We start from the raw sequence: 25585 nt of genomic DNA, 5'->3' as shown, positions 1-25585 counted from the left end.
AATTACATTTTATTGAGGATTAATCCCCCATGGATAATTCCAAATCCCATTGCTGGCATGGATTAACTGTTTCATCAGGAGCTATCCCAAGCCTTGACCCTTCACTGTGGCTTTGGAATTTGCTGCCAATGTGGAGAGGAGGTTCCAGTCCCCCTGTGGGAAGGAATCCTGCATCTTAAACATTCCCAGCTCTTGGATTTATCCCCCAGAGCAGAGTAGGAGCTGCCAGCTGAGCTCTGAACACCACAGAATCCTGCAATGGTTTGGGTGGGAAGGATCTGAAATCTCATCCCATTTTCCCATCCCATTATCCCATCCCATTATCCCATCCCATTATCCCATCCCATGGCAGGGACCCCTCCCACTGTCCCAGGCTGCTCCAGTCCCAATGTCCAACCTGGCCTTGGACATTCCAGGGATCCAGGGGCAGCCACAGCTGCTCTGGCAATTCCATCCCAGCCCCTCCCCACCTCCCCAGCCAGGAATTCCATCCCAAATCCCAATTTATGATCTCTGTGCTGTGGGATCCAGAAGATTCCCAAGCAGTACCAGGGTTGTTATTCCCATGTTTCAGGGACAGAATTGTTCCCATATTTCCACCAATGTTTGGAAAGATCCCTAAGGAAATGGGATGTGAGGCTGGAATCATGCTCTGTTCCTAGCATGGATTGCTTTTGGGATTTCAAGGAAATGATGCTTCATCCTCCATTCCTAAAACTGAGCAATCCCAGTGGCATCCATGGGAGAATATTCCTATTTGAAATAATTAAAGCCCCTTCCCAGTTTATCCAGCTCTGCTCCTGCTGGTCAGCTGTGGAGAAGGGGCTGAAATTTCCCTGGAGATGAGGAGAGGTCCTTGGGAATTTTTGCAGGGAGCAGAGTGCAGGGGTGAGATCATCACTGGGATCATCCCCAGTTTATCTGGGAGATAACCAGGGATGTGTCTCCCATTCCATGGCAGTGGGATCTGGGAAGATAAAAGGGTTTTCTTCACCTGGAAAGGCAGCTCCTGCTCCCACGTGGGATTGTAATTCCTGACAGATCCCAAAGTTCCCCCTGGTAACGCTGCTCCTGTGGGAATTGCTGTCTGAAAGTCTCAGAGGAAGAGAAATACATTAAATTTACAGAGCACAGAGAGGCCCCACACAGCAAACAGCTCCAAACCCCCAAATCTGTGAGTTAAGGAGCCCAGATCAATGAAATTGGTTCTTTTTTGGTGCACCAAGAGAGTCTGGCTCTGTTCATCCCTGCAGGTGTAAGGAATGTCTGTGCTGGCACCAGTTTGTTGGGCAAAGCTCTGGGGTGTTCTCCTGCCCAGGGAAGGATTTTGGAGGTTATTTGGACTCAGAGGGTGCTGTTTACTCCAGGAATATTCCCCAGGGCATCACCTCTCTCCCTGAGATGGATCTGCCAGGCTCTGGGGAGCTCCAGCAATGGGCAGAGGAAAGCTGGGGGGATTTTAATAAGCAAGAATTCAGCACAAACCAACCAAATTGCTGATTTGGCCCTGGATAAGGAGGTTTAATGCCAATTTCTTGCTCTAAACCACAGAGAATTCCTTTTTGCCTGTTTTCCTTGGAATCCTCATGCCTTGCCTGAGCTGCAGGATGGATGCTCAGTCCCCCTCTGCTGAGAGTTCCCATCACAACCTCCCAACATTTTAAAAAATTGTGGATTTATGCCAAGAAACTTGCACACCTCAGACCCACAGGAAATGGGTGAGGAGGTTCCTGCAGCCCCCTGTGCCTTCCCAACTGCAGTTCTCCTGGTGTTTTGCAGGAAGTCTGAACGTTTACCTGCGGCTCAAGGGTCAGACTGCCATAGAAAACCCCCTGTGGTCCTCCAGTGGCAACAAGGGGCAGCACTGGAACCAAGCCCGGGTGAACATCAACCCCCCCACCTCATTCCAGGTAAGGCTGGCACCTCCAGAGCTGGGAATTTGGGGCAGGGAATGGGAATGGTGGCATTTCATTTGGGGTTTGACAGCTCATTGCTTTCCTTGAGCACCATGGGGCTTGGTAATGCTTGAATTCAAAGCACTGTCAGGTGTGGGAGCTGTTCCAGCAGGTTCTGATTTCAGACTGAACTCACAGCACTGTCAGGTGTGGGAGCTGTTCCAGCAGACTCTGATTTCAGATTGAACTCAGCACTTTTTGGGTGTGGGAGCTGTTCCAGCAGACTCTGATTTCAGATTGAATCACAGCACTGTCAGGTGTGGGAGCTGTTCCAGCAGGTTCTGATTTCAGATTGGACTCACAGCAGTTTTTGGGTGTGGGAGCTGTTCCAGCAGTTCTGATTTCAGATTGAACTCAGCACTTTTTGGGTGTGGGAGCTGTTCCAGCAGGTTCTGATTTCATATTGAACTCACAGCACTGTCAGGTGTGGGAACTGTTCCAAAGGTTCTGATTTCAGATTGGACTCAGCACTTTTTGGGTGTGGGAGCTATTCCAGCAGTTCTGATTTCAGATTGGGCTCACAGCACTGTCAGGTGTGGGAGCTGTTCCAGCAGGCTCTGATTTCAGACTGAATTCACAGCACTGTGGGAGCTGTTCCAGCAGTTCTGATTTCAGATTGAACTCACAGCACTGTCAGGTGTGGGAGCTGTTCCAGCAAGTTCTGATTTCAGATTAGTGAGTGGAATATAAAATTATTCACTGGGAGAAGTTCCTTAGGACCCCTGTGTTTGAGGTATTTGGAAATATGTGGATTTTCTGCAGGAAAAGGAATGATCTGGGAGTGACAGGATTTTCACACATTTCCTGCTGGGGCTGACAGGGAGGTGCTGATGGACCTTTAGGGGCAGTTTCCAGCCATGGCTGGAACCAGAACACTCCCAAAAAAGCAGCAGCTCCAGCTGTGGGTGAGGCTGGGAATGTCCTCATGGAGTGTGGCAGTCACAGATTGTGCCCAGAGTGCAGGGCTCTCCTCTGATCCCTCTCTGAGTGGGTTTTTGGGGGAAAAAAATCACAGATAGGTTTGGGTTTGAAGTGACCTTGAATCCCATCCCATTGAATCCCATCCCATCCCATCCCATCCCATCCCTCTCCCACAATCCCAGGGAGCTCCAAGCCCCATCCAACCTGACCTTGGAAAATTCCTTCAGTGCAAATCCAAGCTGCTTTTCTGAAAATCCACACTGGGTTTGACTTCCTTTGTTTGCAGGGAATTCCTGATCCTGACCCCTCTGCTTTTATTTCCATGCATGAGAGGCACTGACAGGACAGAAATGGATTTGTCCATGGGATTGCAGAACAATTCCAAGGATGGGAATTAGAGGAAAATTGAGGGAGAGGGATCTGTGCAGTGCAGTGGGACATGGGAGAGCTGGGAATGTTCCCTGGAGAGGAGAAGGATCCAGGGAGAGCTGAGGGCACCTGGAGGGGCTCCAGGAGAGCTGGAGAGGGACTGGGGACAGGGATGGAGGGACAGGACACAGGGAATGGCTTCACTGCCAGAGGGCAGGGATGGGTGGGATGTTGGGAATTGGGAATTCCTGGCTGGGCTGGAATTGCCAGAGCAGCCCCTGGATCCCTGGAATGTTCCAGGCCAGGTTGGACATTGGGGCTGGAACAGCCTGGGATGGTTGGAGGTGCTCCAGGCTGGGAGTCTGGGATGTTTGATGGGAACAAAGTGTCAGGAATGGGGAGAAGAGGAATTGCAGAGCTCAGGAGCTCTCAGAGCCCAGGCCAGGCACAAAAAGATCAGAGTGGTTGAGTTTTTCATGGTGAACTCAGGATAAATCCAGGAATTCTGAAGAGTGAAGGGAAGTGATTTAATATCTGAATGATACCCCTGGGAAAGGGAAGGAAGAGATGGATTAGAGGGTTCTGAAGTGGTTTTGGACACCTGGGAAGGTGAAAAAATAGAAAATCAGGGAAATTTTAGAAAATTTAGAAAAATTAGAAAATCAGGGGAGGATCAGAGCCTTGGGCAGGGAAATGCAAAGGATTGGGCAGCAGCAATCCAGAGGAGAGGGGGAGGGACATTCCAAAGGGAAGCTCCTCTCCTTGGCTGTTTTTCACCTTTAACATTGTTGTGTTTAAAGGTTTCAGCATAAAATAAATGCAAAGCTCTGACCAAATATAACAAATAAATGTCAGAGCTCTTGGAGCCTTAAATTACTTTTTTTTAACATCTCTTGCATCGAAGCAAATTTTATTTTCCATTTAGGAGTGTAAGTAGGAAGGAATATAAAGCTTCCAGTAAATTTAAGGAGAGGGAATTGAAGTGAATCTTTGCAGTAAAACACTGCAGTGACATGGAAATTAAAACTTTTTATTGGGTAATTTATAAGGGTAAAGTATTTTATACCTTGTCAGTCCCTGTGATATAGAACAAAGCTTATGTCATGAAAAACTGCAGTGCTTTAAAGCTCAAAAAATTGCATAAATCTGGCCCAGATGTCCAGATATTCAATATTTTTAAAGAATGAACACCCCAAAAACAGAGAACCCCAAAAAAGAGAGAGGGACAGGCTGGTTCTGTCATCCAGGAAATGTCAATTTGGGTTCAGGTTGGAGCAGTAGGACAAGGTATGGATGATTGGGATTGGATTTGTGGCAAATTTATTGTTGAAATATTGCAGTATCAAACAAAAATTTCCAGGATTTATCACAAAGGATTCAATTTAGGGTTGAAATATTGCAGCATCAAACAAAAACTCCAGGATTTATCACAAAGGGTTGGGGTCAGTGCCACCCCTTGGCTGTGGGGCTCAGCCCACCCAGATTTGGGCACTTTGTGCCCAGAGAATTCCAGTGCCAGCAGGAGGGGCTGGGAGCAGCCAGGAGCAGCCAGGCCCTGCAGGATTCCCAACCCCAAACCCCAGTAGGGCTGTGGAGCTCCTGTAGGATTTATCTCCATGTCTGGGTGATCTCGGTGCTTTCACACACCCACCCCAGAGGGAATATTCCCAATTTTCAGGCTGGAGGTGTCCCTGACAAGGGGAATGTGGAATACCAGTTTGTCCCAGTTTGCCCAGTCTCCAACAGTATTTTAACCCCTTTTTCAGGTGAGTGAGCACCAAACCTCTCAGCTCCCCAGTTTTGGGGTGTCAATGACACCCTCAAACCCCTCCTGCACCCCCCTGTGCTGGGATTGTCCTGGGACACCCCAAGTGCCCAGCAGGGACAGGGAGGAGGCACCCAGAGGAGGATAAAAATCTCCCTGAAATCCTGTGGGAAAATCAGAGAATCCCAGACTCCCTGGGATTGAATAATGGAAATAATGGAAATAAGGAAATAATGGAAATAATGGAAATAATGGTAATAATGGAAATAATGGAAAAAATAATAATGGAATGAAATAAAAATCAACTGATTCCACCCCTGCCATGGTTTCCATATCCCAGCCTGCTCCAAACCCTGCCCAGTCTGGCCTTGGACATTTCCAGGGATGAGGCAGAAGCTGAATCCCCCCAAACACTCTCAGGTGGCTTTTTAGGATCATAATTCCATCCCATGAAGAGCAGAGTGACTTTTTCTGTGCCCCCTACTCTCTACTTTTAACAGCAGCTTTCCAAAAGCATAATGAGGAATTTTTTTTTGGGAATTCTGCTCAGCTGGCACCTCCTGCCCATCCCTGGAGCTGCAAGCTGGGCTCTGCTCCGTGCCCTGCCAAACTCCTGTGCTCTGATTTCTCCTCAGGGTGGAGCAACCCCTCTCTGAGGGCTGCCAAAATCCCTGCCAAATGCAGCTTTTAATTAAACACTGCCTGTTGTGTTTGGACAGAGCCCTTTAGGCTGGAAATTGTTTTCCATTGTCAGGAAAAATTGGACTTTTGACTGCACTGATTGGTGTTGTTCCTGCTGCCAAGGAGCAGGGCTGGATTTTGGGTGAGGAGATGTTTTCCTCTCGAGATCCAGGCATGATTTCCTCTTCCAGCAGTTTGGTTTCAGACAAGGAATATTGGAGAGAAAATTCTCAACAGGACTTTAAAATCCCAGTCACGCACTCAGCAGAGGTCAAAGTTCCACTGAAATTGGAATAAAATCTCTCCTGTGTCCCTCACTGGGATAAAACTCATCCCAATTCCTCTGAAAAACCTTTCCTAGATGGAATCAAAGCTTCTAAACCTGATGGGAACCCACATGTTGGGAAAAACAGATCCTAGCATGGAATTCACCTCCACAGTCTGAAATGAGATATGTAAATATGTTTTAATTTGAAGAAAAGTCTTTTCCTTTTGTGCTGTTTTATAAAGGGTAGGAGAGAAGTGGGGCTGTCCCTGCCACCCATTCCTGCCCCAGCAGGAGATCTGGGAAGGCAAAATCCACCCAGGAGATCCCTGTGGGATCCAAACAAAAGGAATTCCCTTCCTGGGGAGGAAGGATGGATGCAGAGATGCCAGCTGGATCCTGGCAGGTTTCTCCCAAGCTTTGGATGAAGGAGAAGGATGCAGGGACAGGTCCTGTCCTGCCCACCAGGTGCAGAGGAGGGTCCCCAGGACAGCAATGGGATGGGAGGGGCTGGGTCACCTCCAAAAGGCAGGAGCCTGAGTTTTCCATGGGATTCCTCTGGCTCCTGGGTGTCCCCATGGAATCTGGGCTTGCTCAGTCCTGCAGCACATTCCTCAAGCTGTGCCTCTGCTGCTGGCTTCAGGTGGCAGGAAATTCCTGTTTTGAGGAGAAAAGTTTTAAGGAGAAAAATCTTAATGCTTTAATTCCTTTGAATCCTGCTCTTTGTCAGGAATCTCAGTTTTCCATGGAATTCCTCTGGCTCCTGAGTCTAAATGGAATTTGAATTTAATTGGGTGCTCAGTCCTTCACCACATTCCTCATGTTTGTGCCTCTTCAGGCAGCAGGAATTTCTGGGAAAAGCATCTCCAATCTCCTTAAAGCTTTAATTCCATTGAATCCTCTCAGTTTTCCATGGAATTCCTCTGGCTCCTGTGTGTTTCCATGAAGTCTGGATTTAAGTGGGTGCTTGGTCCTTCACCACATTCCCCAAGTTGTGCTTTTCAGGCAGCAGGAATTTCTGGGAAAAGCATCTCCAATCTTCTTAATGCTTTAATTCCTTTGAATCCTGCTCTTTGCCAGGAATCTCAGTTTTCCATGGAATTCCTCTGGCTCCTGAGTCTGAATGGAGTCTGAATTTAAGTGGGTGCTCAGTCCTTCACCACATTCCTCATGCTTGTGCCTCTTCAGGCAGTAGGAATTTCTGGGAAGAAACACCTCCAGTTTTAAAGCTTTAATTCCATTGAATCCTCTCAGTTTTCCATGGAATTCCTCTGGCTCCTGTGTGTTTCCATGGAGTCTGGATTTAAGTGGGCGCTCAGTCCTTCACCACATTCTTCATGCTTGTGCCTCTTCAGGCAGCAGGAATTTCTGGGAAATGCATCTCCAATCTCCTTAAAGCTTTAATTCCTTTGAATCCTCTCAGTTTTCCATGGAATTCCTCTGGCTCCTGGGTGTTTCCATGGAGTCTGGATTTAAGTGGGCGCTCAGTCCTTCACCACATTCCCCAAATTGTGCTTTTCAGGCAGCAGGAATTTCTGGGAAAAGCATCTCCAATCTCCTTAATGCTTTAATTCCTTTGAATCCTGCTCCTTGCTCCAGGAATGTTGTCCTCACACAACCACAGCACCCAGTGTGGAGCTGCTCTGGACACACCAGGTGACAGCTGGGGACAATTTCCAGCTCATTCCAAAGAGGAAAAGCCCTCAGAGCTCACAGCCTGTTCTTGTCCACCCTCATGTTCATGAGAACTTGGCTGAAGTGGTTTTCCCAACCACAGAAATCCCAATCCCACTGGATTGGTTTTCCCACCCCAAAGGTGTCTGTAGAACAATCCCAATCCCACTGAATTGGTTTTCCCACCCCAAAGGTGTCTGTAGAACAATCCCAGACCCACTGAATTGGTTTTACCACCCCAAAAGTGTTTGTACAACATTCCAGTCCCACTGAATTGGTTTCCCCATCATAGAAATTCCAATCCCACTGAATTGGTTTTCCCACCTCAAAAAGGGTCTAGAGAACATCCCAATCCCAGTCAACTGGTTTTCTCACCCCAAAAGTGTTTGTACAACATTCCAGTCCTGTAGAATTTATTTTCCCACCTCAAAAGGCTCTGTAGAACAATCCCAATCCCACTGGATTGGTTTTCCCATCCCAAAAGGGTCTGCAGAACAATCCCAATTTCATTGAATTGATTTTCCCACCCCAAGAAGTGTCTGTAGAACAATCCCAATCCCACTGGATTGGTTTTCCCACCCCAAAAGTGTCCGTAGAACATTCCAAGCCCAGCCTTGTGGCCAAGCCAAACACAACAGAACCTTTTTTATTTGTCCCCCTCTGTGGTCACTGAGGATTTTGGGCTTTCTGTGCTGACAGGCACTGACCCACAAGAAAAAACTGCTTTTGACCTGAGGCTGGAGAAAGCTTCCAAAATTGAGTAATAAAACTGAAATCACTGGTGTGTAGTTTGAATACAAGTGTGTGATGTCACATGGTAGAAAATTTAGAATTTAAGGTTTTAAAATATAATATTATGTGAAAAGCAAGATGGAAGTTTTGGGGCAGAGGTTTCTTTCTTCTTCACCTTCTCCTTCACAGGTCTAAGTGGTGCTTTTGTGATTGGATAGAAAATTCCACATTACAAGTCACGGGTGTGTGGTTATTGGGTTAAAAGTAAAAATAACTTAGGTGTCCGTTCTTAATTAGACAGATTGGCCCTTAAAAGGCCTGGCAGAGAAAAAAATACATCTCCATTTTTAGCTTGTTAGCTAGAAGTGCTGCAGCACTCACTGTAACATAAATAAGAATTAATAAACATCTGAGTCCAAACACGAAATTCCATCCCTTGAGCACTTAATCCCAACTCTAACAGAAAAAAAAAAATAACAGAACACACACCTCTGATCTTCTGGACATTTTTTATTTATCTGCCTCTGCTCTGCTGGATGTTCTTTTATTCATCACCCTCTGATCTTCTCTTTTGCAGCTGATCTTTGAAGGGATCCGTGGCCCTGGAATCGAAGGGGACATTGCTATTGACGACGTGTCCATTGTGGAAGGAGAGTGCATGAAATCAGACCAGCCAGCCAACAGTGAGTGCCTGTTCCACAGCTTCCCTCCTGCCCTCCTGCTTCCCACACAGAGCTTTTCCAGCAGGACACTGCTGCTTGGGTCCAGCTGGGAGCCTTAAACTGGAATTCCTTGGGAATGCTTTGCTGAAATGGGAAGGTGCTGGATGGGTGAGGCTGGGCTGGGTTTGAGACACTCAGGCAGATAAAACAACACCCAAACAATGCCCAAACAATGTGGAATCCATGGAAATCACTGCTGTGACTCCCTGAGGGCTTTTTCCCATCCCAGAGCAGGTGGATTTGGAATCCATGGAAATCACTGCTGTGACTCCCCAGGGGCTTTGTCCCATCCCAACGTGGATTTTCATCCCAGCTCCTGCTCTGTCCAACTGGTGAGGGTTGTCCTTGTCCCCAGAGCTGGGAGGTGACTTTGGATTGCTGTAGCAGTGCTGAGGGGGTGTGGGCACCTCTCTAATTCCATTTTTCTCCCCTTTCTGTAGATCTACGATCAGGTGCTGTTGGGCCTTTAGCACATATACGACTTCTCCCACTCCTCATCCTCATGTCTGTCTTAAGTCATCAGAGGTGACCTTACCCTGGCAGAGGCTACAAAAGAATCACCAGGCACTGGCATGAAGAAAGAGTCTTTGTAAAATGGACATTTCCAAACAAGCTACCAAAGATTCCTCCACTGACTGACTGACTCGAAAGTTAAATAAATACGTAAATAAATAATAAATAATTAAAAATAAAATAAGAACGGATTAAGAAAGCACTGGGGACTTGAAAAGGCATCACGGGAGTGGAACTCACTAAGAACCAAGCTTGAGACCGAGATCTGGCCTAAGTAAGGAAGAGACCTTCAGGTGCTTTTGTGGTCACTGATGAATTCAGCATCATCTGGTTGAACTCTCGGCAAAGAGCTCTAGAAACCCTTGTCAAAGCACAAAGTCATGGCTGGTTTTGTTTCAAATGAATTGTTTGCTTGTTACCATGGAAACCGAATGGCCTGCCAAAAACAGAGAGGAAGGAGAGAGAGGAAATCCAAACACAGAGACAGAGAAACACCTCACTGTACACAGCGAAGAGCTGGCGCTCGTTTTCCCTCCGCGGAGGTTTTGAGGGCGGAGTTGAGCAAAGGTCGGCGCCTCCCCTGGAGGATATCCCGGGATGGGAGCTGTTTGCAGCCATGTCCCGTTCCATTCCTCACGGCTCTGCTTGGTGACTGTGTGCTGTCTCCTCTTGCATGCATTCCCATCCAGGATGTGTCACGTTTGTCACAGGCTTCACCGGGAGTTTGCTCGCGGCCGCTGGAAGATCCCTCTCCCCTCCCCACCAGAGTCATCAGCTCTGCGGAAGAGAAGAAACCAAACCACCGTCTTTTATAAATTGCCATGGAAACCAAGTGCCTTCAATGAAACAAGCCTGATTTAAAAAAAAAAAAAAAAACAAAAATAAAAACAAAAAAAGAACAGAATATATATATATATATAAATATATATATAAAAATAAACAAATGTAGTGACGATTTCAACACGGAAGCTTTGCACCGCTGAAAACATGGGTTGTGCAAACTCTTTTCTAAACAAACTCTGGAGCCTGGGTGTGCAGGCAAGGAGACGGAGCCGCTTCTGGAGAAGGATGGGCGGACCTGAGGTGCTGTGGAAAGCCTTTGGGATGAGATCCGTGTTGTGTGACCTTCCAGACAGCCATGGCCTTTCAGCTTCTTCCCCATTCGACACAGCTCCCGCGGGGAGCGGCACTTCTCGTCGTCGTCGTTGTCGTCGTTTCAGGTTCTCCAGTGGGTCAAGCAGAGGAACAAAGGTGGTTCAGACACACTCTTGGTGCAGCAGGTGGTGGAACACGGGGTGATTTTCTTACTCTGCCCCCCCTGTCGGGATGGCTCCCGACATCCGCAGCTCCGGGCGCCCCGCGGGGGCTCTGCCTCCGCCCCGGAGCCAGACTCGGTGCAGAGGGGTGAAAGATTATTTTGTTATTGTAGCGAAATTCAAAAAAAACAAACAAACAAAAAATAAAAAAAAAATTAAAAATAATCCACTTTTACAAGGAAAAAAAAAAATAAAAGCTGTACAAAATGGGTTCGAGCTACCCCAACACGTGCTGGTTTTCCACTGCATTGTAAAGTTCCCTTCCAGTTGGTTATGAAATTTGAAGACCTTTTTCCTTAAATTAGCTCAGCTTTTAACTTCATTTAAAAAAAAAAAAAAAGACTTTTGTCTAAAGAAGAGTATTATTATTATAATTATTATAATTATTATTATTATTCTGTGTTCTCTCGACACCCTAGGATTAAAAACAAAACCTGATATGCAAATAATTGGAGTACAAACGTGAAAACAAACAAAAGATGAGTATAATAATTGCAAAATAAGTATAAAAAGCACAACGAGATGCAGTAAAACAATGACAAGGCTTGATTTTTTTTATTCTGTAGAGAAATGTTTGTGCAAATTCAGTAATTCCACTGAAGAGATAATTTTCCAGCTCTGTTCAATAAAGCCTCTTTCCAGGTAAGGCAGCCCCGTGGTGCGTGTGTTTGTTGAGGCCCTGGCAGGGCTGTCCTTGCTCAGCTGGTGTCAGCTGGAGTTGTACTGGTCCATACTGGTCCATACTGGTGCTGCTCGGGGCTGGAGTGTTCCCAGGATGCTCTTGGCTCCCTGGTTTTTTGGCAGTTTTGGTGTCTTTAAGTTCCTGTGGGAGCTCCAAGTCAGGACATTTTCAGAGAATCCCAGGATGGTTTAGGTCGGAAGGGACCTTAAAGCTCATCCCTGGAATCACGGAATATTCCAGGTTGGAAAGGACCTGCAAAGATCATCGAGTCCAAATCGGAACTGAACGGTCCCTGCGGGGATCGAAGCCATGACCTTGGGGTTATCAACACCTTGCTCTGTTTGGAAGAAAGTGAGAACTCCAAATCTGGATGGACTGTGGGATTTGGAAGATGGTGGGAACTCCAAATCTGGATGGACTCTGTGGAGTTTGGAAGAAAGTGAGAAATTCAAATCTGGATGGACCATGGGGTTTGGAAGAAAGTGAGAAATTCAAATCTGGATGGACCATAGAGTTTGGAAGGAAGTGACAAATTCAAATCTGGATGGACCATGGGGTTTGGAAGATGGTGGGAACTCCAAATCTGGGTGGACTATGAGGTTTGGAAAACATTTGGAGTTCTGAGTGTGGATGGACCACAGGGTTTGAAAGAAAATGGGAAGCTCCAAATCTGGACAGACTATGGGGTTTGGAAAACAGTGGCTCTGACTCTGATGGACCATGGGGTTTGGAAGATGGTGGGAAATCCAAATTTGGATGGACTCTGTGGTTTGGAAGATGGTGGGAATTCTGAGTCTGATGGACTGTGGGGTTTGGAAGACTGTGGGAACTCCAAGCCTGGATGGACTGTGGGGTTTAAAATAAACTGGGAACTCCAAGCCTGGATGGACTGTGGGGTTTAGATGAAATTGGGAACTCCAAGCCTGGATGGACTGTGGGGTTTAGAATAAATTGGGAACTCCAAGCCTGGATGGACTGTGGGGTTTAGATGACAATGGGAACTCTGAATCTGATGAACTGTGGGGTTCGGAAGAAAATGGGAGCTCTGAGTCTGGCTGGACTGTGGGGTTTGACACCCTCTAAACACACAAACCCTGAATTTCCCATTGGAAGCTCTGGATTTTAACTGGATGGATGGATGGATGGAGGAGCAGGTCAGGCAGATTTTCCATCGGAGGTTGGTGTGTTTTGGAACTCAGGAGCCAAACCTTGCCCTGCATCTTCCCACGGATGTTCCTGAGAGCACAGAGCTGAGGGGTGATCCAAGAGCATTCTCCAAAGGACTCTCTTGGGAAGGGCTGGGAGCCAGAGTGGCTTGTCTGTCAGTCATTTCCACGGAATCCCAGAAGGTTTTGGTTGGAAGGGACCTTAAATCTCCTCCCATTCCAAGCCCATGGGCAGGGACGCCTTCCACAGACCAGGAAGCATTCCATTGTCTTTAAAATAATTCTCTGCTTTTCCCTCGAATTTCCCTCAAAAATCCAAGCTGAACCTTGGATGCCCATTGGAGATGGGTTTTCCAGGCACAGGAATGGTGGGGCTGGTGTGATGGGAACTCTGTGGGAGTTGGGATTTGGGAAGTGCCCTTGACTCCCCCTGTGATAGAGGATTGGATGATAAGGAACAGGAGATCCTGCTCTGCTGTTTAGATCCTGAGCTAAAACTGCAGGCTGAAATCCATGTTTCCTCCTTCCATTTGGATTTTCCTTTCCCTCACTCGCATGGAATATTTGATAAAGAATTTAAATTGACAAAGACCACAGATGTCTTTTTTTCAGGGCAGAGTAATCTGTGTGTCCTGAAAATCCCAGGTTTTTGTGGGAAAGGAAATTCCCACGTATTCCCATGCCTGTTCCTGTTTTATTCTGGGGTGCAGGAGATGCTAAGAAAAGCAGGATTTCTCTTCCTAATGTTGATTGTAGGAGTAGATTTATCTTCTTTTACATTCTCAAAATAAAGCACTGAAAAGGAAATGGGATTTCACTGCAGGCCATGAATAAGAAGAACAAATTGAGATACGAATTTCCTACTCTTGGTTTTTATTTTATTTTACATTTTGGGCTGAAAATGGATGTGAAAATGTTGGATCAGCAATCAAAGGCAGTTGGAACTGGCAGTTCCCTGGAATTTGAAACCGCTCTGATTCAGTTCTGGGGTATCCAACCTTGAAATGTCCCTGATGGATTTTTAAACTGGACATCAAACACTGAACTGTGCAGCAGCTGAAGCCCTGGGATGATGGGAGAAGTGTCTGGGTTTGATGGGATGGCTGCAGGAATTACCTGGGTGTTCCCAAAGCAGAGGAGGGGGGAGCACAGGATAATGTTCCAGGTTTTCGCAGTTCTCTCTCAGGCTGGTCTGGGAGGATGAGGATGGCATTGGAGAACTTCCCTTTTCCCTTTTTTTTTCACAAAGCACACTGAATGTGAAACCATGGAAACACAGAATTATGGAGCAGTTTGGGTGAAAGGGACCTCAGAGGGACCTCAAATCCCATCCCATCCCACCCCTGCCATGGCAGGGACACCTCCCCTGTCCCAGGCTGCTCCAGCCCCAGTGTCCAACCTGGACACTGCCAGGGATCCAGGGACAGCCTCTCTGGACAGCCTGAATCCCACAAAAAAACATGAAACACTTGGATCTCGCCGTGCTACCTGCCCACCTCTCCTCCAGCCTGGCCTGGATCCTGGATGGGACACAAGGAGGGATAAAACATGGATGAGAAGGGAGTGAGCCCATCCCCATGTCACCATGGATGCACAGCTAGGATGTGAAGGCCAGATTTGCCTGGGAATGTGAAATCTCCTTTTAAAACCAGCTGGCTCCCCCAAAAATGATGGAGCTGCATCTTCCAACCCCTAAATATCTGCAAATCCCAACCTCCACTGATCCCAGAGCTTTCCTTGACATCCAGCACTGGAATTCCTGCTGCATCCACCATGGAGATGGAATAATGAATTTTGGGGTGATTGGGCTCCCCAAACCTTTAAAACAAGGTCAATCATCAGCTTCTTGTTTGTTTTCTCTTTTTCTGCCTAGTCAGGGCACTGAATTCCCTTTGTAGGGAACAGTTCAGGCAGAAGGATATGATTTTTTCCCATGCTGAGTAGAAAAGGCTTTCCTGGTTTTATTTTGGGAGAGTTTGCCTGCTGGGAATGTTTTCTTCATATATTGAAGGGTAATTGGAACTCTCTTCCTCCCCCAGAAGTGTGTGATCCATCAGGAAAATGGCTTTTTGGAGCATTTCCATAAAAACCCCTCCACTTTGGAGTTACAAGCACTCCCTGCCTCTCCATGCTAATAAAGAGATTGGGAGCCGTCTCAAATAATTCTTGGATTTTTCCATAAAACTATCAAAAGCTGTAAAAAAGGCGATTTTTACATTTCAGATTCTTTTGTACTTGTTTTATGGAAAATAAGCAGCACTGCAGGAGTGTTCCCTTTTTCCATGCTCCATGATTCCAGTGTCAGCACAGAAGGAATGAAAACACTGGGTTATCCCTTGTGCAGAGGAATTCAGGGACCTGCAGCTCCTCTGATCCCACATCCATGGGATTTTCAGTGCTCTGAAGTTTTCTGCCATCTGTCCCTAAACCCCTGACCCTGGCACTCCCAGATCCCATGGGAGTTGTGCTGTGTATGGTACAGGAGTGATCATTGATCCAAACACAGGGATTTGGGATTGTACATCCTGCTGTTCCTCGCTAAAATATTGTTTGATTTTCCTTTGGATCTGCCAGACTGGGAAACATGAATTCAGCTCATCCCCAAATCCAGAATGGTTTGGGTTGGAAGGGACCTTAAATCCCATCCAGTCCCACCCCTTCCAGGGGCAGGGACCCTCCCACTATTCCAGTTTCTCCAAACCCATCCAACCTGGCCTTGGACATTTTGTGTGACATTAAAACTCAAGTGAGAGCAGACTGAGGGAGAACACGATGGGGTCTGTAAGTGTGAGGAGAAATTCCCTCCTCAAATTCCCTAAAACATCCCAGCTCAGCCATGACCCACCAGGCATTTCCCACTGGGAGCTCCATCAGGGAGTCACTTAGGTTGGGAATTACTCCAAGAACATCAAGCCCAACCATGCCCAGCACAGGCAAGGCCACCACTGATCCGTGTCCCCAAGTGCCACATGCACAGGGCTCTGAAATCCCTGCAGGAATGGGAATTCCCACTGCTCTGGGCTGTTGTTCCAACACCTGACAGTGATAAAATCCATCTCAGGCTCCTGATAACTGAAACCTGAACAGGACCATTTGTGTTCCCTCTGGGTGGGTCTGGATCTGACGTGGCCTCTCCTGCCTGGCTCCTTGTGTGACACATCCAGGTTGGATGTCACCTCACAGGACTGTGACAGGTGATTTACAATTTCCTTCCTTTTCCACTCTCTGTAAAGTTGTTTTTTTTCCCCACTGAGGAAGAGACTGGAATGTTGAGTGCTTGGACAAGTGAATCTTGAGCTTTGCTCACCACTGAGGTCATGGCTACAACTGGAGAAATATTCAACAACTTTCACCTTCCACAGCTGGGAGGGAAAACCGGGATCACTGCAACAACCACGCCTGCAGAATTTTGGGATGGGTACGACCACAAAGAAGAAACAACAAATTCTTAAAAGTGAAGAGCCTCAGCACCTTCTCAGGATCTGCTGCACGCCCCAGCTGCCAAGGGGACAAAGGTGGTGTTTGTGTCTGTAAATACCCTATAAATACCTGTAACTGGATGTATTTAATGTAAATAGGATAACGAGGACGTTTTAACGATCACCACTGTTGTACAGAACCCAAACTTGCTCTCTTATTTTCCTACACCCCCACTGTAGATTGATTTTGGGTCATTGTTGGGTCTGTATCTGGTTGAGTTCCAAACTGCTCTCACTTTTACCTCAAGGGTTTCATGTTCTTTATGTACATTTTATAAAGAAAAAAAAAGAAACCACTCTGGATTTTTGGGTACCTTTTCCATTGCCAGCAGTATTTTCTGTCTTTTCCAGCGTTTTCTGCTCCCAGATCCATCGGGGGGAAGGGGAGGGATGGGATTTCCTGGGGGATATTCCTCATTCCATGTGTCCCTGCCTCCCTGGGAGGTGTAAAAATGTGGGAATGTGTTTCCCTATCCCTCCACTTCTTGTTAAGTATGGAAAAGTCTTAATGAGAGCAGGAAGAGGCTGGGCCACCCTCTTCCCTTCCCTGGACTGGTCCCAGCAGAGTTTTCCCAGCTTCATGGACAGCTGAGGGTCAAAATCCATTTTTTGGCTTTCCATAATTCCCATTTAATTTGGGAAGTGCCCCAAAATGAAGATGTTGTGCCCTGCCAGAGCAGGATGTTCCAGAGAACTCTTCCATGTGGGAATAGAGGGATGGGCACACGGGGCTGTCCCAGCAGCCCAGACCCAGCATGGATCGCTGCACGATGATCCCAAAGTTCCCAAAATGGTTTTTGGGTGTCTGGTCCAGGGTGGAGGGTCCCCATCAGCACTTTTGGGGTTGACATCCATTCTCTGCTCTTGTCCCGCGCTTCTACTGGGACTAAATCATAAAATCATGGAATTATGTTGGAAAAGCCCTGTGGGATCGTGGAGTTCAAGCACTCCCAGCTCTGTCAAGGCCACCCCTGCCCCATGTCCCCAAGTGCCACCTCCACAGGGATTTAAATCCCTTCAGGAATGGGGGATTCCACCCCTGCCTTGGAGTTCCACAGCCTGTCCAGCCTCTCCAGGAAGGAATTTTCCATTAACAGCCTCCTGAGGCCGTTCCCTCTGCTCCTGTCCCTGTTCCTGGAGCAGATCCCAAATCCCCCCCGGTGTCCCCTCCTGGCAGGGACTTGTGCAGAGCCACAAGGGCCCCCTGAGCCTCCTTTTCTCCAGGCTGAGCCCTCCCAGCTCCCTCAGGGATTCTCCAGCCCCTTCCCAGCTCCCTCAGGGATTCTCCAGGCCCTTCCCAGCTCCCTCAGGGATTCTCCAGCCCCTTCCCAGCTCCCTCAGGAATTCTCCAGCCCCTTCCCAGCTCCCTCAGGAATTCTCCAGCCTCTCTGTGTCCTGTACCTGGAGATTCCCAATCTGCCCCCAGCACTGGAGGTGACCCAGCAGTGCCAGCTCAGGGGACAATGACCAACCCTGTTGGTCTCCCAGAACCCTGCAGGACTTTTCCTGTGGGTGAAATGAAACCATGGAAATGAAAACACACTTTGTTCCTCGTAGTGTTCTCCTGTATTTCCTTATTTCTTGCTTTCCCTGCCCTTTTCCATCATGAAAAAAGCCTCCATGATTTTCCACAGGATGTCACTGATGCAATCAGCAAAATGTCAGAGGCATTTTCCATGGTGGAAAATCATGGAGGCCTTTCCCACGATGGAAATGGGCAGGGAAAACAGGAAATAAGGAATCCCAGGAAAACCTGTTGGTGTGACCACATATCCCAATGAATTCCTGAAAACTCAGAATTCCCAGCCAAGTCTTGCCCTCCACAGGTGGTGACAAACAGCAGCACACTGGAATTTACACCTTAAAGAAGCAGAGCTTTCCCATCTCCTGTTTTTCCCGTTATCCCATTGGATCTCACAGCCTGAAATTCCCATCATCCCATCCCTGGGATATTCAGGGCTGCACAACTTTCTTCATCCCCTTCATCTGCTCCACCTTCCCTTGTGGAAATTGGATTTTGGCTCAGATTGGGCCTGGAAGAGGCCCCAGGGCACATCCCAGCCTGTGTTATCCACATTTCTGGAATCACAGAATCCCTGAGGGGCTGGGCTGGAAAAGCCCCTAAAGCTCAGCTTTGCCATGGGCAGGGATCCCTTCCACCACCCCAGGGTGCTCCAAACCCACCCAACCTCCCCTTGGAATTATTACAAATAAATTGGATTTACACCCCAAGGCTTGAACCCCTCTGTTCCCATCCCATACAATTCCATAAAGATTTGATTTTGGCCTTGCTTTCCTGAAAAAATCCAACCAGAATTATCCAATCTGTCTTTGGGACAGATTTTAACAGATTTTTGGAAACTTGATCTGTGGAAACAGAACCAATTTGGGATAAAATGAGCTGGCCTGTAAAATGCATGGATAATTCAATTCCTGCTCCTAATCCATTGGTTATTTTTGTGGAGTTCAAATATTCCTGCTCTCTGGATGTAGCACTGTCAGATTTGTCTCCCTAGGGAATATTTTTTATTCCTGTTGGAGGGTTTTTTGGCACCTTGCCCTGCCAGGAGTGTGTTTGCAAGGATTAAAGTATTACTGGAGTGGCTCCAGGCCTTTCCTAATCCCCATTATTCCCTCTAATCCCACCACAACACAATGCTTCTCTCACATTGCTTAATTATGCAGTGAAAATTAATAAAAAATAGCTGTAAAATGACATTTTGAGGAGGGATCTAAATCCCAGTTTCTTTGGGATGCAGCAAAAATTTGTAGTTTTGCTGTGCTCAGTAATCCTTGACATTTCCAGCCTAATCCCTCAGGGAGCCAGGATTACACAACCTCCTGGGAATTGATTTTTGCAGGATCCCAGGCCTTTCATTTTAATAAATCTTGAAATGTGTGTCCCATTTCCAAGGGGCTTGAGGGGCAGTTGGGACCACAGGAACAATTTGGAGGTGGGGTGGATTTTTTTTGGGTATGAGGCACAGGATAAGGGATTTTAATTTTTTTTTTCCTGCTCCCTAGGGAATGTGAGTTTGTTTGGTATATTTCCAGAGTGGGGAGGAATTTTAGTGGCCACCAAAAATCCAGTCAGGAAAAACTCTTGGAGAGGGGTTTCATGGCTCAGGATTTGCCCCTGGATCTCTGGAAGTGTCCAAGGCCAGGCTGGATTTGGGGTGGGATGGGATTGAAGGTCCCTTGGGACCCAAACCAGTCTGGAATTCTATGGAATGCCCAGAAAATTCCAAAATCTCCAATCCTGGGATGCCTGAGATCAGGGACATGAAGGAGCAGTGGCCATGGATGGGTGGGAATCCCTTGGAGTTTTATCATCACCATTTCCCCTTTTTTTATCTCCTGGAATCAGCACCCAGCCCCCATCAGGAGCTGAGGGTTAGCTGCTAATTACACCGCTAATGAGGTGTTAATCAGGCACCCCATGACTCCAGCACCACCTTCCAAAGCCATTCCATGCTCCAGAACCTGCTCCAGGGGTTTTCTGCCTCTGGAATCTCCATGGAGAGGGGAAGGGGTGTGGGAAGGATTCAAGGAGATTTTGGGTGGGGAGGGACAAAGTCAGGGCTGCAGAGGGGGAACTGAGAGGGTCTGGGGAATCTGGGAGGGTCTGGAAAAGCTGTGGGGAGTGGTTATCCATGATTCCCACCGTGCAGAAGGAATCCCTCAGCTGTGCAGTAACCTCTGTTCCCAGGTTTGGGAACAAATGGACGGCACAAACCACAGCCCTGTGTGGTCTGGCTGCTTTCCCAGTTTATTTCCTAGAAAATCCCACAGGCAGACACCATAAAATATGGAATAGAATAGAATGGAATAGGTTAAATGGACCTTAAATCCCATCCTGGATGGGCAGGGACCCCTCCAACCATCCCAGGCTGCTCCAGCCCCAATTTCCAGCCTGGCCTTGGACATTCCAGGGATCCAGGGGCAGCCACAGCTGCTCTGGCAATTCCAGCCCAGCCAGCAATTCCCAATTCCCAATCTCCCATCCATCCCTGTGAAGCCATTCCCTGTGTCCTGTCCCTCCATCCCTTGTCCCCAGCCCCTCTCAGCTCTCCTCTCCAGGTGAACATTCCCAGCTCTCCCAGAGCTGCTCCATCCCTCAAATGATCCCAGAGCTCTGCTCCAAAAAGGATTTTTCCTCTCTGTGATGCAGCCATGGCATCACCCAAACCCTCTCAAGGTTGACACCTGCAGGAACAGGAGCTCCTGGAGCATCCAAAACCCTTTTTTGTGGGAATGCTGCTTCCACAAGCAGCTCCTGGCAGCTTTCCCACAGCTTTTTTTTTGGGGACACCTGGAGTCCTGCAGCCACCCCCAGCCCCACTTTGGAGGAGAAAGGTGAAAACCCCCAAATCCTCTGATTTTCCTGTATTTTCTGGAAGATTTTGTTACCCAGAGTAGAAGATCCTGCTGGGAGCAGGATCCCCCACCGAGCTTTCCCATCTCTCTCACAGCTCTGTCATTCCCAAATTTGCATCCCCAGCTCCTCTCAGCAGCCTCATCATTCCCAAAATTGAGCAAACTCCCCAGGACCCAGCTATTCCCCAGCCTGGAACCCCCAGGCTGCTCCTCCCACCAGGTGTGCTGACAAATAAATCTCTGTAATTAAAGCCAGCTCCTGATTGCTTTTCCAATCAAATCCAGGCCTCCCTGCTCTCTGGAGTGGTCAATCCCAGCTGTAGCTCCGTGTCTGTGTGTTCCTGGCCAGCAGGACCCAAAATCCCAATTAGGGAGAGCTTTAGAGGCTGTTTGAGCCCAGCTGGGCTCGCTCCGTGCCTGCAATCACCTCCCATGAGCAAGGAAGAGGATTTACAGCAAGGTTTGGAATATATTTCTCCATTGCAGCAAAAAAAAAAAAAAAAAAAAAAAAATTTGGATTTGTCTCCTTCCCCATTTTCTGGAGGAGAAAGAAGGCTCAGGGCATTATTGACCCCTTGCAGGGAAGTTATCAATTATTTGAAGTGACATTATTAATCACTTGAAGAGACATTTTTAACTCCTGTAAAGGACATTTTTAACCCTTGGAAGAGACAATTTTGGTCCCCTGGAAGGGACATTATTAATTACTTGAAGGCACATTATTCATTACTTGAAGGGTCATTTTTAACCCCTTGAAGGGACATTTTAAACAAAATAGAAGGGGCACCATTGACCCCTTGGAAAAGACATTTTTAACCCTTGGAGGGGACATTTGTAACCCCTGGAAGGGACATTATTGACCCCTTGGAAAGGATAGTATTAATTCCTTGAAGGGACAGTTTTAACCTCTGTAAGGGACACTTTTAACCCTTGGAGGGGACACTTTTAACCCCTTGAAGGGACATTTTTAACCTTCTAGAAAGGACATCATCTACCCCTTGGAAGGATATTATTAACCTGTTGGAAGGGAAATTATCAACCCCTGGAAGGGACATTATTAATTCCTTGAAGGGACCTTTTTAACCACTTGAAAGGGACATTTTTGACCCCTTAGAAGGGACATTTTTAATCCCTTGGAAAGGACACTAATGATTTTTTGGAAGGGACATTATCAACCCCCTGGAAGGGAAATTATCAACCTTGGAAGGAACATTATTGGAGGAGACATTGTCAGCCCTTGGAAAGGGCATTTTGAAACCTGGAAAGGGACATTATTAATTCCTTGAAGGGACATTTTTAACCCTTGAAGGGACATTATTTAACCCGTTATTTAACCCTTCAAAGGGACATTACCAACCCCTTGCAAGGGTCTCTCCAAGGCTGACAAAGTTCTGGGGAAGGATTTGGGGGTGCTGGGGTGGGACTGGAGCTGCCCCAGCCCAGAGCCCCCCCAGCCTGGCCTGAGGGTGCCAGGAAGGGACTGGGCTCCAGGAGAGCTGGAGAGGGGCTGGGGACAGGGATGGAGGGACAGGACACAGGGAATGGCTTCTCTGCCAGAGGGCAGGGATGGGTGGGATATTGGGAATTGGGAATTCCTGGCTGGGCTGGAATTGCCAGAGCAGCTGTGGCTGCCCCTGGGTCCCTGCAATGTCCCAGGCCAGGTTGGACAGTGGAGTTGGAGCAGCCTGGGACAGTGGGAGGGGTCCCTGCCATGGGATGGGATGGGATGGGATGGGATGGGATGGGATGGGATGGGATGGGATGGGATAGGATTTAAGGTCTCTTCCATCCAAACCATTCCTGTGATGTTTGAGGTGCATGGTGCAGCTGTCACATCCCAAATCCAACCCAAACCCTGCTGCCACTCTGTTGAATCCACCCCATTCCATGATTTGGGGTTTGTCCTCTCCATGACCTCCCACCCCCCTCCATGGCAGGACAGATCCAAGCTTTCCTTGCCCTAAACATCCCTGAACATGTGGAGTCTGTGATTAGGACCCTGGCTCCTGGGAATTGTTTGCAGGTGCCAGAAGGAATCCCCCTGCAGCCACAGCTGCCTGAGCTCCTCCTGCCTGTGCTCTCCAGGGAAGAGCTGCAGCAGCAGGAATTTCCTGGGATGGGGTGGCTGTGCAGGCTGGCCCTGCTGCTCCTCTGGGATCCCTGCCAGCTGCTCTTGTCCCCAGTTTCCAGGTGCTTTGGCACACTGGCAGCTCAGGCAGGGATTTTTGGCCAGGTCAGGATTGTGGGGCCAGCCTGGCACGAGTGAGGGGGAGGATTCAGAGAGCTCTCAAGGTGCTGTCATTGCACAGGTGAGGTTTGCAATGGCTGTGGGTGGTGGCTGAGCCCAGAGCTGCTGGCTGTAGCCAGCCCTGTGTCCTGCAGCTCTGTTCCATCCATGTCACTCAGCAGTGTGTTTCTTTCTTTCCTCTGCATCCCAATACATGACAGCCAACCAACACCTTTGCTGTCACCTACAGCCCATCACAACTGCCAACATTTCCATATTCCTGTTACTGTTCCCCAATCACTAAAGGTTAGTACAGCACAGTTTAAGCCAGAAGTTGTTTTCCAGTTTTCTTGCAGTGGAAAATTCTGAGATCTTTCCTTTACTTGCAACACTGGTTTTCTTGTTTGCTGTGAAATCTTTTTGCTTGGTGCAAACATCTTTTGTCTGAGGTGGATTTATCCTGAGCATAAAAACCTTCCAACTCACTCACCCTTTGCTTTCTGGTTACCCAGTAGGACTGGCTCAGAAATTCTTTCCTTCTCTATCAGAACTTGTTTCATTTCTATTCCTTCTGCAGATTCTACATTCTAATTCAGATTCTAAATTTCTTTATTTCAGATTCTACATTCTTTCAGATTCTAAATTTCTTTATTTCAGATTCTACATTCTTTCAGATTCTAAATTTCTTTATTTCAGATTCTACATTCTTTCAGATTCTAAATTTCTTTATTTCAGATTCTACAATTCATTTCAGATTCTACAATTCTTCCTGTTACACACACACCTGTGACACCTTCCTGTCAAACTCCTATCCATCCCACAGCTCAGGGCAGCTCTGTGCCCCTCTGGTGTCCTGTGGCACAGAACAGCTTCTCCTTCAGCACAGGATGAAAGATTTCCGTGCCCTTCCAGCCAGGAGAGCGGATATTGGGATTTCCAGCGGGGTTTAATGGGCTGTGACATTCCCCTCGTGATCCAGGTGATCCAGAGTTCAACCTGCACTGCACTCAGGGAATTTCTCCTCCCAGCACGAGTTTGTTTTTCACGTGAGTAACCAGGCAGGAATTTTTATTTGTGCTGGATAAAGGCAGGAATGTTGTCAGGGAATGTGTGGTGCCATCCCAATGGGAATCAGGATTTATGGATCTCTGACATGAGGGAGGACTTTCCTGGTGGATTTTTTAACAGGACAAAAGGGAATGGCCTCAATGTGTGCCAGGGCAGGTCCAGGTTGGACACCAGGAGGAATTTCTTCATGGAAATGTCTTTAAACATTGGAACAGGCTTTTTTCCTGACTGGGTTTTCCCACTGATGGGATTTTTCCCCACTGATGGGATTTTCCTCACTGAAGGAATTTTTTCCCCCATGGATGGGATTTTCCTCAATGATAGGATTTTCCTCACAGATGGGATTTCCCCCATGGATAGATTTTTCCCCCATGTATGGATTTTTCCCCACTGATGGGATTTTCCCCACAAATGGATTTTCCCCCATGGATGGGGTTTTTCCCATGGATGGGATTTTTCCCACTGATGGGATTTTTCCCCACAAATGGGATTTTTTTCCCTATGGATGGGTTTTTCCCCCACTGATGGGATTTTTCCCCATGGATGGATTTTTCCCAATGATGGGATTTTTCCCCATGGATGGGATTTTCCCCATGGATGGGATTTTTCCACATTGATGGGATTTTCCCCAGTGATGGATTTTCCCCACTAATGGGATTTTCCCCACTGATGGGATTTTCCCCATGGATGGCATTTTTCCCCACTGATGGGATTTTTCCTCACTGAAGGAATTTTTTCCCACAAATGGATTTTTCCCCATGGATGGGATTTTTCCCCATGGATAGGATTTTTCCCAGTGATGGGATTTTTCCCCAAGGATGGATTTTTCCCCACTGATGGAATTTTTCCCCCACTGATGGGATTTTCCCCACTGATGGGATTTTCCCCACTGATGGGATTTTTCCCCACAAATGTATTTTTCCCCATTGATGGAATTTTTCCCCCACTGATGGGATTTTCCCCACTGATGGGATTTTTCCCCACAAATGTATTTTCCCCATTGATGGGATTTTCCCCATGGATGGGATTTTCCCCACTGATGGGATTTTTTCCCCACTGCTGGGATTTTTCCCCATGGATTAAATTTTTCCCCACTGAAGGGATTTTTCCCCACTGATGGGATTTTTCCCCATGGATAGGATTTTTCCCCATGGATGGGATTTTTATCCATGGATAGGATTTTTCCCCATGGATGGGATTTTTCGCCACTGATGGGATTTTCCCCCATGGATGGGATTTTTTCCCCACTGATGGGATTTTTCCCCATGGATGAAATTTTTCATCACTGAAGGGATTTTTCCCCACTGATGGGATTTTTCCCCACTGATGGGATTTTTTCCCCACAAATGTATTTTTCCCCACTGATGGGATTTTTCCCCATGGATGGGATTTTCCCCCACTGATGGGATTTTTCCCCATGGATGGATTTTCCCCCATGGATGGGACTTTTCCCCATGGATGAGATTTTCCTCACTGATGGGATTTTCCCCACTGAAGGATTTTACCCACAAATGAATTTTTTTCCCCCATGGATGGATTTTTCCCCCATGTATGGATTTTTCCCCACAAATGGATTTTTCCCCCATGGATGGATTTTCCCCCATGGATGGGGTTTTTCCCATGGATGGGATTTTTCCCACTGATGGGATTTTCCCCATGGATGGATTTTCCCC

General features: G+C 47.4%; 1 protein-coding gene across 1 annotated transcript in view; it reads left to right on the top strand.

Annotated features, from left to right (window-relative positions):
* Positions 1–11563, top strand: part of MDGA2 (MAM domain containing glycosylphosphatidylinositol anchor 2) — a 229199-nt gene extending 217636 nt beyond the window's left edge. The window contains exons 16-18 of the mRNA XM_033063561.2: positions 1780–1910; positions 8940–9045; positions 9525–11563. Of these exons, the coding sequence (XP_032919452.2) occupies positions 1780–1910; positions 8940–9045; positions 9525–9613 (326 nt within the window). The 3' untranslated portion in view covers positions 9614–11563. The remainder of the gene's footprint in view (positions 1–1779; positions 1911–8939; positions 9046–9524) is intronic.
* The last annotated feature ends 14022 nt before the right edge of the window (positions 11564–25585 follow it).

This window comes from Catharus ustulatus, chromosome 6 (genome assembly GCF_009819885.2).
Source record: "Catharus ustulatus isolate bCatUst1 chromosome 6, bCatUst1.pri.v2, whole genome shotgun sequence".
NCBI classification, from domain to species: Eukaryota; Metazoa; Chordata; class Aves; order Passeriformes; family Turdidae; genus Catharus; species Catharus ustulatus.
Note: the sequence above shows the minus strand (reverse complement) of the source record. Positions and strands in the feature narration are given on the sequence as shown.